This window comes from Egretta garzetta, unplaced genomic scaffold (genome assembly GCF_000687185.1).
Source record: "Egretta garzetta isolate BGI_Z169 unplaced genomic scaffold, ASM68718v1 scaffold71, whole genome shotgun sequence".
In the NCBI taxonomy this organism is placed as follows: domain Eukaryota; kingdom Metazoa; phylum Chordata; class Aves; order Pelecaniformes; family Ardeidae; genus Egretta; species Egretta garzetta.
Window position 1 is genome coordinate 585,982 of NW_009258618.1, and position 15,957 is coordinate 601,938.

General features: G+C 39.1%; 1 protein-coding gene across 1 annotated transcript in view; it reads left to right on the plus strand.

Annotated features, from left to right (window-relative positions):
* The window catches only part of RBBP6 (RB binding protein 6, ubiquitin ligase), a 71,069-nt gene that overhangs the window by 39,838 nt on the left and 15,274 nt on the right, over window positions 1-15,957 (plus strand). The window contains exons 3-6 of the mRNA XM_009648082.2: window positions 7,320-7,419; window positions 9,373-9,411; window positions 10,079-10,115; window positions 14,945-14,989. Of these exons, the coding sequence (XP_009646377.2) occupies window positions 7,320-7,419; window positions 9,373-9,411; window positions 10,079-10,115; window positions 14,945-14,989 (221 nt within the window). The remainder of the gene's footprint in view (window positions 1-7,319; window positions 7,420-9,372; window positions 9,412-10,078; window positions 10,116-14,944; window positions 14,990-15,957) is intronic.

Genomic DNA, 15,957 nt, shown 5'->3' on the forward strand with positions numbered 1-15,957 from the left:
TCCCCACGCAGCGTGAGTCAGCCCGGGGCCCGTCCCGCCGGCGTGCGGGGCGACCGGGAGGGCGAGCGGCGCCGGGGATTGAGCGGGGTGAGAAGCGAGGATGCGATTCGATTGTGTGGGGGCCTCGCAGAGCCGCTCCCGCGGAGTTGCCGTTTTGACAACGACCTTCGGGTCAGTGTTAGACGCGGAGCTGGGCGCAGAAGAATACGTGGTTGGTGTGCGACGCATAGTGCTTACAAAAGTTTGGGTTTCCTGGACGTCTTCTGCTTAAAATGATAAGGAAATGTGGGAGGATGTCTTAATGTTAACAAACCTGCCAGATTTCTTTGAAATCTGGTGGAGAAAGCCGAAAGTGATAGAAATAGAACAGATGGCTAATTTGAAGAAAGTGGGTTTGGTGACTTAAATTTGTCTTCAACTTCTTTTACCCCACTTCATTGGAAAACTGGTTTTGTGCTCGTTGCAGAAATTGCTCACTAGCAACATTTGGATCAAGAGTGTATCTATGGGTTATAATCTATGCAGACTCTTTAAAGCCATCTTGCACAGGAGTGCTCTTTCTATCTAAATTATACTTTGGAATTTCTTGTTCATATAACTTCTTTTCTTTGCAAAAGGCATTGACATTCAGGTGCTATTGAGTGTCACTTCATTAATTTCTAACTTCCCCCCACCCCCCCGTATTACACGTTAACCATATCAGGACAGTACTGAAGTTTTATGGCAGAATATTTATGGTGAATATATGTAAGAAATGTTCTTAGAAAAGTCATAAATTCTGTTAAAGTTAATAAAATAGTTCCTGATTCTCAGGGAGTCAGGGAGGATAACTGTTTCGTGTTAATTAGAATGATATTTCGGTTTGGTAAGCTGCCATCTTGATCAGTTTGAATGTGATTGAAGACTTTGGGATGTGACTTTCCAGAAATAAAAAGACTTGTCAAGTGGTTTTTTCTGTGGTTTCGTGACACTCTTACAACAGTCTTTTCTTTAAAATATGTACCAGTGGATTTTTTTCTTCCTGTTTCATGTATTAAAACTTAAACAGAACGATCTGCGTGTTGTGGTAACTGTAACTTCAGCCCTAGCCTTTAAAGTCCTAGCTGGACCTAAAGCTCACTGTTTTTCTACAGGTATTTAAATTGTTTTCAGGAGGATGCCTGTGAAGAGGCTTAACAGCACCATGTTAGGGGTCTTAGGGGCACCCCTGGATTGCATGAGATATGTAGGTAGAGATACGTTTCAGAAGTCTTGGATTTTTCTAGTAGTATTGAATAAAATTGTCAAGAGCTTTTGAAAAATGTTTAATTTGCTTTAAGGGCTTTGCTGCAGAAGGGTCTCTAAATTTTGCCTTTTGTTGCTAATGTGCATTCAGCTTCACAAATGCTAGCAGGCCTTACGGCCAGCTGGCTGACGTCACTACTGTAATAGTTGGGTCCCTGTAAAACAGCCTCAAAACCAGAGTGTTGGATGGGAATAAACTGTGATGGAGCGTGGCTGTTATCACCATAAGAAAAAAATGTTTTGAAATAGGCCAGGCACGTGGATTCTGTTATAGCAGGTGAGGAACAGAAAGCAAAGTTTTAGAAGAAAAATTTATGCTCATAGACTTGTTACCTCATACAGTGTTACTCTAATAGACATAACACCAGTTTTACCGAGTGTGTTGCTTTGTTTTCATACATAATGAGAATCCAGTGAATAAAAAATGTTTGGTTGACTGGGTTCTGTTAAATGTGGTGTTGCCTAAAGGTGAAGTTAAAGAAGGAGTACCTGGCATCCTTAAAAAAAGAGCATCACTCTTGTTAGTGACTGGATCTCTAGGTAGGTTGTGTTGCACTTTGACCTTTGTAAAATGAGTAGAAAATTTTAAACTGTATCAGTGACACTGATACTGAAGTTTTCATAAGGGTGTTTTCCATGTGAAAACGCAAAAATCCCCCGGTGGTTTTCAGAGCAAAGCTAGAGAACACATTTCAGTGCAGCATACGTGCGTGCCAGATTTTTGGTTTATATGCATAACCGTGAATTTTGGGTTTATTAATCAGATGCAGATGCTTAAACTCACCTGCAGAAGATAAAGGAAAAAACCAGGATGCTCTGCCTAAATGGGATGTTTGGAATTCTTACATGCGGACATAAAGCACTGGTTTTTAATAACTTTGTCTGTGGAGGAGTCCTGACTAAAAGTTAACATGATCTTGGAAAGAACAAAGTGAACCTTGAGTGAAGATGGCTTACTTGTTCAGAATTTTCAGAGTGCTCTTAACCTTTTTACAGTTCAGTAACTTCTTTCATAATGGAAATCTAGTAATAGAAGCAATGCTAATCAAGCTAAAAGCAAACAGCGTTTTAAATATCAGTGGAAAAAAATGTGATGGACCCTTTTTTTTTAAGATTCTGGGAAAGCAAAATGGATGGTTGGGACCTGTTTCAAAGGGGGGTGTGTGTGTGTCCTTTTCCATGCCTACTCTAGAGGCAGAATATAATTCTGCCTCTATAGAGGCAGAATTCCCTTCAAAAAGCCTGTACTCAAGAATGATGCTTTTAGAGTTACCTCCTTTTAATTTGATCTGAATTTCTTGGCCTGTCTTTATAATAGACTCAGGCCCTGTAACATTCCAACTCAAAACACTTGGATAATGTGCTATTCTGCTTATCAGGCAAAACACAAAAAAATACAGAACCAAAAATGTGACTCTGAAGTGGTTTTAGAATAATAGTTTTAAGGAAGAATATTGCTCTTGTAAGACTGTCTCTTTTGCTCAGAACTCGAGTTCAGTGTTGCATCATGCACTTGACAGTTTTAGTAATGCCATGATGTGATGCCTTCAAAACAAAGTCATGCTAATTCTGACTTTGGCCTCGCAGCTGATGGCTTGTCTGTCTGTCTGCTGGAATGTCTTCAACACTGCACAGACTTAGCATTTTAGAGAAGGCATTTAAACCTTGCCCTTCATGGTGCCATTTTGTGTTGCAGAGCTAGTGTGGAGGGTTACTTCGGTTACACCTCCGAGCGCGATTAATTCTATTCTTGGGCTGCCATGCAGCGTTATTACGTAGAGCTTTCAGAAAGACTATGGCCTTCCCTGTTTCTCTGGCTGGGTTGAGGGTAAGTCATTGCCCATTCAAAAGCCATGATGTTACAGTGGAGCTCGTGCACTGCCCGTCTGGGAGTCAGCTGCTCTGCCTCTGCCACCAACAGGTTTGGGACCTCTTGGGGGTGTGCTGTCAGCCCCCTTCATGTCCCTTGGCCAGCTGCTTAGGCCAGGCTCAGTTTGGTTCATTACCACCTCGTCTCCAGCATCGCTTTTGCTTTCCCAGTCACATGCTGAAACTGCAAGCAGTGCCAATAGGACAGTAAGGCATCGGGCGGTCTGTATAAACAGATTAACGATTGAAAGTATGTTAGATTTCATTGACTCATCCTTTCAAAGCAATATAGGTGCCCTTTTGGAGCACAGTACTGTGTAATAATGATGCAAATTAAAGTTCCGTGAACCATTTGGCCTACTGAACTAGCTAAGTCAAGAAATGATGATATACCAGGTGTAGATGAGATCGTTGATACCTATTTTGGAGGGAGGTGAAAATTCAGAAATAGTAGTCCAGTCTGTTAATCAGGATGTTTCGAGGCAGTGCTTTCAGTGCTGGCTACACAGCTGATTTGTTTGTCGCAAAGTGTGCAAGTGGTGTTGATGAGAACAGAGTTAAAAAAATCACATAATGAGAAAGCATATTTTTAAGTGCTAGGGAAAATGTGTTCTTGGGAGTTACTCTGTTTTGTGGTAGGGACACTTGGGCATGTTAGCAGTCATTTTCATCTCTTACTCTGCAAATCCTTCCCCCAGTAGTGTAAATGGTTAGCAAGGCATCTAAGCCTAACAAAGGCTCTTCGCTGTAGTTTCACATGTAGGCTTGCCTTCTGATGAGCTTCTGTACTCTATCTGGGTGAAAATACTTCTCTAGATAGTGCTCAGAGAGATGCTTTTGCAATGCTGCCAGACTCAAAATGGTGGGCTAAAGCAGGCCATAAAACAAAGCAGGAACTTTTTTCAGTAACTTGCTTATAGCATACATATGACACAAATTATTAAAACTAGCAGATTTTCAGAATTATTCATGTATTTAGAAGTGGGATTTTTAAATTGTGAGTTAAATGTAAAGCAGTATAAACTTCAGAGCATAACCTGAGCTGTTTGTGCTTTTTTGCAGGAAGGAGGTTGCGGGCACTAATGCAATTGTTGATGTAAGATTTCTAACTCAGTGTGAGGCAGCAATTATTTAACTTGTCTGCCTCCATTCATTCCTTGAAATACTTCTTTGCTGTGACTCTTTCAAGCATACTGTTTTCTTGTAGAATAGATAGCAAGTTATAGACTGTTGTCTCTTCTGCTCTCAACAAATACAACATCCAAATCTTCCTTTGCTTTTGCAAGCTTTCCAAGTTAGCTGCATCCTTATTTTTAAGCACAGGTCAGATTGACAAAAGCCCAGTAGCCATTTACTGGCCATCACTGGCAGTAAATCAAGTTTTGTGCTATAAGGGAGTCAGAATCAACAATGTTGTTACCTCCAGCTTTGTTGAATATTTCTATTGGTGCTCTGCTTGGAGAAGTGTGAAAAGTAGCCTTGTTGAGTCTGATGTCACAGCTCACTTTGCAGATGTCGAGTCATGAGACGAGGCAGGGTGACACTGCTTTGCAGGTCCTGGTGGTTGCCAAGTCTCTGCTAGGGGATGTTGCTGCTTGCGGGGAGCAGGATCCTGCTGGGAGATGCCAGTTTAGTTTGAGAGCTGTCAGACTAATCTGGCATCTGTTAAATTCAAATCGAGCAAACAAAGATTTCCAGGGCCTTCAGGAATAGCGCTCCAGCTTTAGTACTTTCCTATTTAAAAAAAAAAGTTAACTTTTTAGTCTACATTGTTTGACTTCACTTTGAATAAAATTTCATCACCAGAATGAATTCAATTAATTGAGGTGAAGGGAAAATAAATGTACTAAAGCCAACTGGTATCGGGTCCCTTCACAGAACTAACTCAGCAATGTACTCTGCTGTATGTAAACACTCTTCCACAAATTCTCTGAAGCGGTGACTAAGCTAGTGGGATACTTCAGGTACCCAATACAAATATGTGCCCTGGTAAGTGTCCTGTACAAATAAAGCCTTTACTTCACCAAGCTATTGTCACTCTTCAGTTGATCAGTGTGTGCTGGCTGACTTTTTAAAGTGAATTCACTTTTATATCAGTATGTTATTAGACAGCTGGAGCTCTCTTCACTGTGCGTTTAACAAGTGGACTGAAAATAAGCATATATCTCTATACGTATACACACAAGGATAGGCTACTCAGAAGGCAGATGTCAATGCTTCTCTCCTAACGGTCAATGAGTTGTCAAAAAATACTAAAAGAGGACTTAATCCTCTCTGTGTGTCATACACCTGTTGTGCATGTTCAGATTGACCTCTGCAGGCTTGCATAATTTGCAAATAAAAGCATTTCTAGGAGACGTGCTGCCACTTGTAATCTTCTGCAGAACTACCACAATCTGTGGTTCAGCACAGGCGTAGCAAACCGTTGCTTATCCTGCATCTCTGAAATCTCAGTCCATGGATTGTGATGTGGACCAGAAAGAACACACTGTAGGACTCCATTCAGCAGGTAGAAACAGCAGCCTTGGGCTTCTAGAAGTGCAGCTGGCGTGATCTCCCAGCTGTTTGATGGGCCTCAGTACTGTTTGAGCTCCTCCTACACCAAAAAGTCCCAGTGCAGGCCTCTCTTGACAGGTGGCTGTGCAAGGGTTAGATTTTCCTTTTGAGAAGAGCTCTAGGGGCTGGTTTCAGGATATGACTGCTCTAAAAGCTTCTGTTTTCGTCCTTAGTAGTCCTTTCTGCAATCTGAAGCTACTCTGAAGTCCAGAGGAAGCTTGCTGTTAGGTTCACTAGGGGAAGATCAGGAATTAGTTTCAGCTATATGATTTCTCAGTTTTCTGAAGCAGCATTCTGTCGTTTGGAAATAGAAGTGAAATTTTCATTTCATTGTTGAAAAAATGTCTTCTGGTAGGTGTGTTTTGGTCTAAGAGAGGTTCTTGCCCATAGGAATAATATACTGAAAAATGGAGCATAAATTGTGAAATACTTTTATTTTGTGTGTGATCACCCTGACAGAGCTTGATACACATCTTTGCTTTTCAGACCATGGTTCTGATTTGGTCTGCAAAGGTAAGGGCTTTTAATATTTAAAACTGTAGGCAGATTCCAGGGAGTGGCTGCTGATAGCGCTTTAAAATACTTAGTCATATCCAGCTTGTGTAAGTGCAATATAAAAACCATTCTTGTGGAGAGATCTTTGCATTTTAAGCTTACTCAGTCCAAGTGTCTTGGGTAGGGTGGTTTTTTTTGTTTGGGCCTTATGTAAAAGCTCAGAAGGCTTTCCTCGTCTTTGGGAGACTGACATGGTCTAAGCCAAGGCAAGGCATGGATAGCTTCCAGCACATGTTGCTTTCTAAAGGCTTTCAAAGGCTGTCGTCTTAAGTAATTTTGTTTGAGACTCCTTGCTCTGCAAAAAGTGAATACAAAAAATTCATGTCCCTTTGGTTAACTCAAACTAGGTGATGAGCTTAAGAGGGGAGACACCACTTCAGTTGGAGCCAATTCTGCCCTACTCGGAAAAAAACCCCACCAAATTTCTGTGATCCAAATTCTAGCATTGCCAGTGTCATTTCAATTTAAATGTAAAGCACTGACTAGCTGAGAAGTGGAGAGTTGATGGATTAAGTTCCAAGAAACAGGCAGCAATGGCAGGCTTGAGCACTGGTAACTTGGTTTTAGGTAATAGCTATGAAAGCAGCGGCTCGAAGTTTCCATGCTTTAGCTAAGTGCCTGTTTTGTTGCAGGGCAAGCAAGTCAGGCTTTAGAATCTGTTTTATGCGGGTGAGACTTTGCTGTGGTTTGCTTTTCTCCAAAGGTCCGTTTGTTTTGTAGCCTAACAGAAGCAAAAGCAACTTAAGCCAGATCAGGAAAGAACCTCGTGTGTTAGCAGACTCTCCTTTAGTGACCTTTGAGACCATTTTGCTGTTGGCCTTCAAACTATTTAAAAAGAAAAAAAAGATTTTGCTGCTTGTGTTTGATTATCAAACCTGAAGATTTCTTGAAATGTGCTACTAGTATGTTGAGACGATAAAAGCATGATGTTACATATAAAATGCTGCTTTTATATCTATCTGTAAAGGGATTCTCTGAAGTGCCTTGTAATTACCTATTAATATACATTCTTACGCATTGACTAATGTTTTTCTCTGTATTGATGTTGTTTTCAGAATACACCGATGATAATGCTCTGATTCCCAAGAACTCATCAGTAATCGTTAGAAGGATCCCTATCGGAGGAGTCAAAGCTACCAGCAAAACATATGTTATGTAAGTATCCATAAAGCATTCTATTCTTTGTTAGGGGTTTCAGTGTGTTAACTTTTTTATTTATATTAGTTTACAGAGGCATTCATTCAGGTTCTGTCTTGCTTGTTAAAGCTCTGCTAGTTTTTGTTGTCATGGGGTAGATTTTAATGTATCTGTCCCAAAGCAGACTTACAGTTTTAGGCCCGCTGGGACAGGGGGTTCGAACGCCCAAAATGGCAACTTTAAAGATGATTCTATTGTGTTTGTTCTTGGGGTTGATTTTTCTGAGACCCAAGTTGTAGATCCTGTTTCCTCTACGTGGAAAGATTCCTTATTATATGTTTGCTTTTATTGCTTTTATAGTAAAGACAGATAGGCATTTTAGTGTAAACTTACAATCTGTTACCCTCTCAGGAGAGTCTGATTCTCAGTGTTTGACTATTTCTTGCACTTGGGAAGGGGGTGGGATATAGCAGGTATTCTTACGCCCCAAATCTGGGGGCTTTGCATACTAGCTGTAGAGGAAAGACCAAGGCTTGCCAGCTGGCAACCCATGCAAACAAGAAGTTTCATTCATAAGTGGCTCCTGTTTGTTTCCTAAAGACAATGTCTGTTTCAGGCAAGAGAGAAAGAACAGTATCCTAAAGTGTATTGCCTTTTGTGTGAGTAAGATCAAGGAAGAGTTAATCCTTTCCAAACCTGAAACTCCACAAGCAGTGTAGCACCTTACCAAATATTTCTAGTTATCTTTCTAAGTCTGTTTTTACCCTAAGCTGATATCTGTGCTCCAGGTTTTAATCCTGTATTCCTAAGATTTGTGGAGGACAGAGAATTGGATGTATTGATTAAAATTACAGCTATTCAGATGCAATCCTGACCACAGGATTATTGCTGTTGTTTCTGTGTTCGCACAGTCCAGTTCTATATCAGCTACATTAGCATCGTTTGAATGGTCATGTTTTCCAGCCTTCTTAAAAATACGCCTCTCCACCACAATTAGTAGATAGTATTAGCTTGTGGTTTTGCCAACCTGATGTTGGTTCTCAATAAATAAAGTAGACTGATGAGTTACAGTGTGTCTTGAACAAACAGTACAGCACCATCCTGGTACCCATGAAGCATTTGCAAGCAAAAAACCCCTGAAATTATGTGGCTCTGCATGTAAACTTTGGACCTATTACTGCAGTAGTTGTTGCAGTACTTTCAGGCACTCACGAGTAATTCTGGATGCCACACCTTTGTGCTTATAAACATGGCCTTTTGGGGGTTAATTTAAATCTGGATGCTCAGTGCTGTCTTGTCAGTGCATCCTCCATTTCTGGTTGGATAGCCCCCTCTCCTGGTATTGTAATGCTGCCCTAAAATGAGAGGATAGATGCTACTAGCATCAAGGGTCAAATAAATACCTGGATGTGGGGATAAGGGAAGGATGGCGCTGCTGTTCAAACGTTGAAAATTAACCAGGCAGATCAGCTTTCTATTCCTTCAGCTGGAAACATTGCAGAAACAACTGGTAGAGTGGTTCATGTTTGGGAGTGATGAAGGTACGCTCTAATGGTGGAGAGGCCTTGTAGTGTGTTCTTCAAGGTAAATGGATGAAGAAACTATTGTGTGGTAGCGTAAAGTCTTTCCTTGTACTTCCTCATTTTCAGGAGGTACGTGGCTGTAATTGCAAGCCTGGTGCTGTTGTAGCAGCAGCAGGAAGCACGAGCCTCGCTGTTTGTACCTAAATTCCATAGCAGCCTTTGAATTGCCTCTGCTCATGGGACACTTTGGATGATGTATGAACTGTTTGTTAACCATATCAGTGGTTGTGTGTCTGATTCATGATGAGTAGCATGCAGATACAGGTCAATAAGTATGTGGAATCTCAGCAAGTTGTCAAGTGTAATAAATATTTCCTAAGATACTGTAGCATTTTCAAGATTATCTTAAAGCGAATTCTGGCAATTAAGACCTTTTTTTTTGTCACAGGACTCCTAAATCGCACAAAATCCTAGAAACTGCTTTCAGGTGACATTTCTACTACTATTTTTAGTCAATATAGCATATGTAACACGTTTAGTATTTTGGCACTTTCATGGCTAAATATAGTAGATATCTGAACACAGTGCTTGGGCTTCCACAAAGAAATGCTGTTCTAAAGACTGTGCTGCTGACATTTTTGTTATTTCTTTGTCAGATGACTGATTTTTCTACTTAAGTAAACCTGCACTTGGAAGTGTCTAGGCTATCACTGTTCTGCCTTAGAAACTGAAGTACTGTATCTGGTACCTATTTGTAATACTAGGAATATACAGATTGGCTAAAGTTACCTTCATCTTTTGATGGTTGCTTATTTAAGAACACAAAACTGCAGTGCAGACTTTGTATTTTTGATACTTACATAGCAGAGAGAAAATACCTGAGGGATTCCTCTTGCACTGTTGTGTTCTATATCTGTAAGTGTTAGAGTAATTTGTGACAAAGTAGAAATGTGATTTTTGGGGTGGTTTTTTTTTTTTAGTTGCACTGAATGTACCAAGAGTGAACAGTTTATGTATACAAATAAATTTTCGAATTCGCTAGACTAGCAGAACATAATGCTTTGAAGTTCAGGGTTTATAATCTGTTTTCATTGCTTTATGTTGGGTACAGGTGCTTTATTTTAAATTCTGATCACCTTTGTTTCTTCTTCTAGAAGTCGAACTGAGCCAGTGAGTGGAACATCAAAAGCAGTATGTAAAAACACAATCTCACACTTTTTTCTACACACTGCACTTAATTATAAACAATGTAGCCTTTTATTAATTTTCCAAACATTAGCTTAATATATTTTCCAGTAAAACGTAGTATATGTTGTAAATACAATGTATTTGATTCAGCGTAGTAAAAACTGAGTAATGCCATCATTTGCACAGTTCTAATGTGAATATTGGTATTTGTGCCCAGTAATGCATTGTATTTCATACTGAATATGCTAGAATATTTTCCTGTATGACTTTGTGTTGTACAGATAATGTATGATCGTTTTTAGATCATGTAGGTTCAAGGTTTACACAACTGAACATGGTGCCATGTTCTACATCTGTCTGTCTATAGCTAGTAATATGTATGTTTGTATAGGTTGTTGTGTGCTTTTTGTTTCTTGCAATAAAAATTGTTTGGAGTGTATTTTTTGCCATTTTCACATTGTATCACTTAGCTTTTGTTTTTAAATACTTTTTTTGCCTAATGGTTTTTGAAAATGTTATCAAAAACCACTGAGAAACCATTATTGTTAAAATTGGTACTGTTTCTTACTTTTGACTTGGGGGTTCAAACAAATACCAAAACCAGCATATCCCATACACTTTGAGGACAGTTCTGTGCAGCTAAATGATTCCTTTTTGTGTCCTTAAATACTTGGGTATTTGTTCCTAAAACTGTATAATTGAAATGATATTGTTTGGGCCCCTCTGAGTACATAAATGTCTTTAATAGATTGTCATGAATTTAAATATCGTTGCTACACAAAGTGGTATTCTAAAGTTCTGCATTTGATCTTTCCACTTTTATCTGATGTTTAGTTTAATAGCCCGCCTGCAAATGAAAATACCTGGTACAAATTTTGGCACAAGGTTAGAGCCTGGTGCATTTGCGGGTAAAATCCCCATCATTTTTCTTAATTTCTGCCTGCGGTACACTTTTGGATCTGGGTGCCTTCAGGGTTCGATGCTGCTTTGATTTCTCAAAGGTTAAGCCTTTCTTTAGTATACCACCATTTTGAATTTACATTTGGAAAAGGGGCAGCTTTTTTCTTCAGGTTTGAAAATGCTGTCGTTCTGCTAGAATATAAATAAGTAACATACGGAAATAGTTGACTGGTAATGGTCTAGATGTTGATTTGCCACTTGGGTCGAATAATATGTGTACCTACGCATTTCAAAATAGTCCTTATAGTATAAAAATTACTATTTGGTGGTTTTTATTTTTCATCTTTATTTTAAGTATAACTGTTTTTTCTTCACTAGAATGCTGTGAGGCATTACACTAACCCTGGATCATTGGATCTGATCGCTTGATAAGCTGTTAGGATAACTTAATCTAGAAATTCATGAACTCTGGGTCTGTGTTCTGTGAAGAATACAGCCTCTGATTCTTGTGGAATGGTATACCACCTACTTAAAATTGAAAACTTTTTGTGTGTAGGTCTAAAAACACTCAGTCTAAATCTGCATCCGTAATTCTATCACTGATTGATTCGAATTCATTTTTGGACATGAATGCCTCTCATTGTGAGTTTGAGTTAGTTTAACTGGCCCAGTGACCCTAGTAGTTAATGTAATGCATTTATGTAAACCACGTTTATAGTATTTGATCTAATTCAGATGGGTTTTTATTTCTTGAAAACAGTTATTTTTCTTTTTGTTTACTAGCATGTGTATAAACACAAATCACATGTTCATAAATAAAGTTAACATTCTTTTAGCCTTGTGTGTTCCCTGGCATGTCTGTATTGCATTCCTAAGTAGCATCTTACCATAAGCTAACATAGATGTCTCAAAAAAGAAAAAAAGGAAAAAATCCTGGAGTGGGAGGGAAGACTTAGTGTTAGTTAGAACTAATTAAAGTAAATGAAAGGCAAAGCAAAACCATTCCCTCCTTGTTTGCTCTGACTGTACCAGATTCGGGCTGTGGGTAGCTGTAGGGAGGGTGGAAGCCTTGCATCTCTCGTTACAAGTCCCCTCTCCCACGCTCCCTGTAAAAGCACTGCAGCCTCAGGTGCTTCCAGTGTTGGAAACACAATTAGCTTTGTTCTTAAGCTAACTCAGGTTTTGGTCTAAAGTGTGGGGGTTTTGTTATTTTGTTTGTTTGTTTTTTGTTTTTTTTAATATGCATATTTCTGCATGTATTTCAAAGCAGACTCTGGATCTTGATGTGGTAGGGATAAATAATTTGCCAATTATTGTTGAGCAGTAAAGCAGCAAAATTTAAATTAAGATTTTTTTTTAAAGGGTGCACAAAAGCTTATACTCTATTTCTTCATTGTCTTGCTCTTATGTTAGCTCTTATGGTACACTTGCAGATTTGTGCTGCTGTCCTACTGTTAACTACAGCCAAAGCAAGAAAGTGGATCTTTTCTGGTATAGTGTTACTGTTCCGGTAACTGCAAGGGTCGCTAGTTGGTATTTGTCCTTGGAGGCTGCAGAAATGCAGTTGTGCCCATTGGCGTAGTGTCGTCACGCACAAGGGTGATCCTTCTTGGCTGAATTTTTAGTTTAGCCAAGCTGTTTGGTTTTAGGAAACCACTGTAGTTTAAATGTAGTGCTCCAGCAGTGAGATTTGCATTTTCCTCCTATTTTCTGTCCCCTTTCCCACTTGCTTTATGTTAGTTTCTGTTTAGACTTCGGTTTGAATGGGAGTTAATACATTGACTGTCGATTCTGGGTTTTTTGAGGGTTGGGTTTTTTCCCCCAGTTCTTCTGCACAATTATCTTAGGGTTGTATATGAGTTTCATGGAGATGTTTCTATTTGACTGATTTGAGGAACTGGTAGGAAATACCTCTGTAGAAATTTAAAGGGGGAAAAAAAAAAAGATACAAGAATGTAGGATCTTTGGAAGATGGCTGTTGGGCAAACATACTAAATAGCACATTAACTACCTATTTGTTTTTGATAACTTTAGTAGAAAGGAGTGCTATTGCCTTCTTAAAGAAATTAGGCTGTTGCCTGCAAGCCATATAATGACTGCTTCCTAAAGAAATACGAGAACTAATTAATAGTTTATGAACTGTTATGTTTCAGTTACTGGTCCATACTAGACTGTTTACTGCTATCTCCAATAGCGAGCTTTCCTAATTTCTTGTTTGCTTCTGAAAAACCACAGGATGATAGTGGTTGTGCCTGCCATGAGAGAACATAGGCCTGTTTTTCCACACGTAAAAAAGAGTGGCATATGGAGCTTGGAGCTTCAAAATACTTCATCAGACTTCCTTTGTAACATAGCTAGGTACAGAATGTTCTGAAAAGAAGGAAGGCTTGAATCTTCTGGTAAGACCTGCAGTGGAAAGGAGGTCTCTTTCCAGATCTGGGTGTTCCTCTCCAAAGGCACATTTTCGAGAACTTTTTCGTTAGTAGTACAGTAATGCTGTATGTGCTTTCCTATAAACATAGAGAAGGAATGATTAACTGGAGTGAGGCATCATCATTGGCATGTAGATTATTTTTTTTCCCTTCCCCCCCCCCCCCCCCCCCCCCGGCTCCCTCAAATTCTTGAGCTACATTAGGTGATGAAGGACAAGAGCTTTTGCCAAGGAAGGGTTTATAATCTCTCTTCTGATCAATTTGGTGACCTCCTGAGGAGAGCTGTTCAGTTTACATTGTGAAATTTTATTCTACGATTTTGAACAACTTAAGACATAATAAGCCATGATCCGAGTGTGATAACGTTTACCTAGTGTAAACTTAACTGCTGCTTGCGATGTCATATAATCCAATATACTGGAAAAGGAACTAGATAAGAGTTGCTCTTTTTGCTTGTGGAAAAACTGCCCTTCAGTCTTAGTTCTCAATAAACACTGCAGTCTGTTACTAACCAGTGGCCCGAGGACTTCATTCCTGCAAGCTGTTCCAGTAGGGAGCTGGGAGGGAGGACTGTGGTTGTAATGGAGAAAAAAATGACAGGATTGTGCTCTGAATTCATGTTTTCATCATCAAGAGTATGCTTTACACTTTCTTGCTTTTGTTCATTTAGTACTGGGCCGCTATTAAAAATTGGGTTTGGTCTTATAGCAAGAAAAATACTAAATTCTCACACTTCCCAAACTGATTTAGATAGTGTGGCCTGTGGTCTAATAAAACACAATAAATCAGTTTCCTCAATTTTTATAGGCTACTCTGTCATGGTAAACACCCTCAATTATTCAATGCAGTATGTTTTTGTTTGGTTGGGTTTTTTTCCTAGACCAAGTGGTGGGTTGCTTTTATGGCTGATGGTTTGGGTTGGTGTTTTTAGTTGGGTTTTGTGGGCTGTGGCGAGTTTGGCATTTTTAAGCTTACTGACAGGATGGGCAGAGTTCATGTTCCAGGGCTGATGTGCCTGTGCTTTATTCTGACAGGCAATTACCATGTTCATAAAAGCATAACCATGTCCATTTATAAATGATGAGACATTAAGTGATTCATTTCCAAACAAATAAGTTTCCTGTAGTGATGCGTCCTTCTTAAATAAACTGAATTTTTTTAAAAAATCCTTTTTAGCTGAAAATTGACAGCTTCCTTACCCCTTCAACTTGTAAGCAGTTGTGAGCATTCGACAAGGGTCCCTCTCTGAGATATCCCGGAGCAATAAGTTGATCTCGGGGGGGTTTGGTTGTTTTAGTTCTCGTTAACCACATAAACACTCGTAAGCCGTCCTAGGTCTGGACTTTGTTTTGAACAAATACAATTTCTATTAGGTCGGAAATGCCTCTTTCAGTGACACTCAGAGGCTATAGTGCAGACTTTCAGGTTACAGTAGAGGTTAACTAATTGCTATGTTTTTGACTGTAGAACTTGAATATGTGTTTAATTTTTTGTGAACAGATTGATGACTCTTCTGCATCTATTTCTCTGGCCCAGCTTACTAAGGTATATATATATTCTTGTCCAATACTTAAAAAAAAAAAAGTGTTTGCTTCATGTTTTTAAATACTGTGATCTATAGCTGGATAACTGTTGTAATTTGAACAAAACTTTAATTTTTAATAATTTCAAGTATTTATTTTAACTTCAAAATGTGTGTATATTTTGATACTATCCTGTAAAGAGTAGTTCCCAGTTTGGGAAGATAGAAGGGGAGTACCTTATCAGCCTCAACATAATGTTGCAGTATTACTCATCTTCAAGACACAAAGAAGAAGCACTTCAGAAGCTGTTTACCGTTTTTCATACGTTTCGTTAATTTTGCGTTGGAAACTAACACAATTTTTACAGAAGAATTTAATTGGCTGTAAGTTACGGACATTTCAGGGGGGGTTGCAACAGCCAAAATAGAAGCGTTTCTGTAACATGGACAATTGCATGGCTATTTTTGAATTTCTAGTCATTATAGTTATAGATCCAGTCTTTGAATGCTGCACAATTTCATAAATTGTAGTATATATACAGTGGACAACACAATCTAATTTGTTTGAACGCAGACTGTGTAAATTGTGTAAATGTACCTAATTGTTTATAGGAATATACCAATGTGTATGTGTGGCATATTAGCAGATGTGACCTTCTGAAACTGTTGTGATGCCATGTTTTGCTATGGAACTGCTTGCATTTTTTGCTCAAGAATGTGTGACTTTGTCTGGGAAAGCACTAGTGATTGCACTTTGTGAAAAGGCATAGTGCTAGCCAATTAAATTACTAGTCTTTAAAGTTACAAAGATCAGAGGAGGCAGGGTCTAATGGAGAGTAGCTAGTTCTTCTGAAAATAAAGGCCAGAGTTCATTTCCAAGAAGCAGAAATCTCTTCCCACTGGTAACTTCTTCCCTCTCTCACTGCGGTAATTAAATTGTGTACATTTGGCACAAAAAAAAAAGAAAAAATAGTTTGGAAGGTAGTCACCA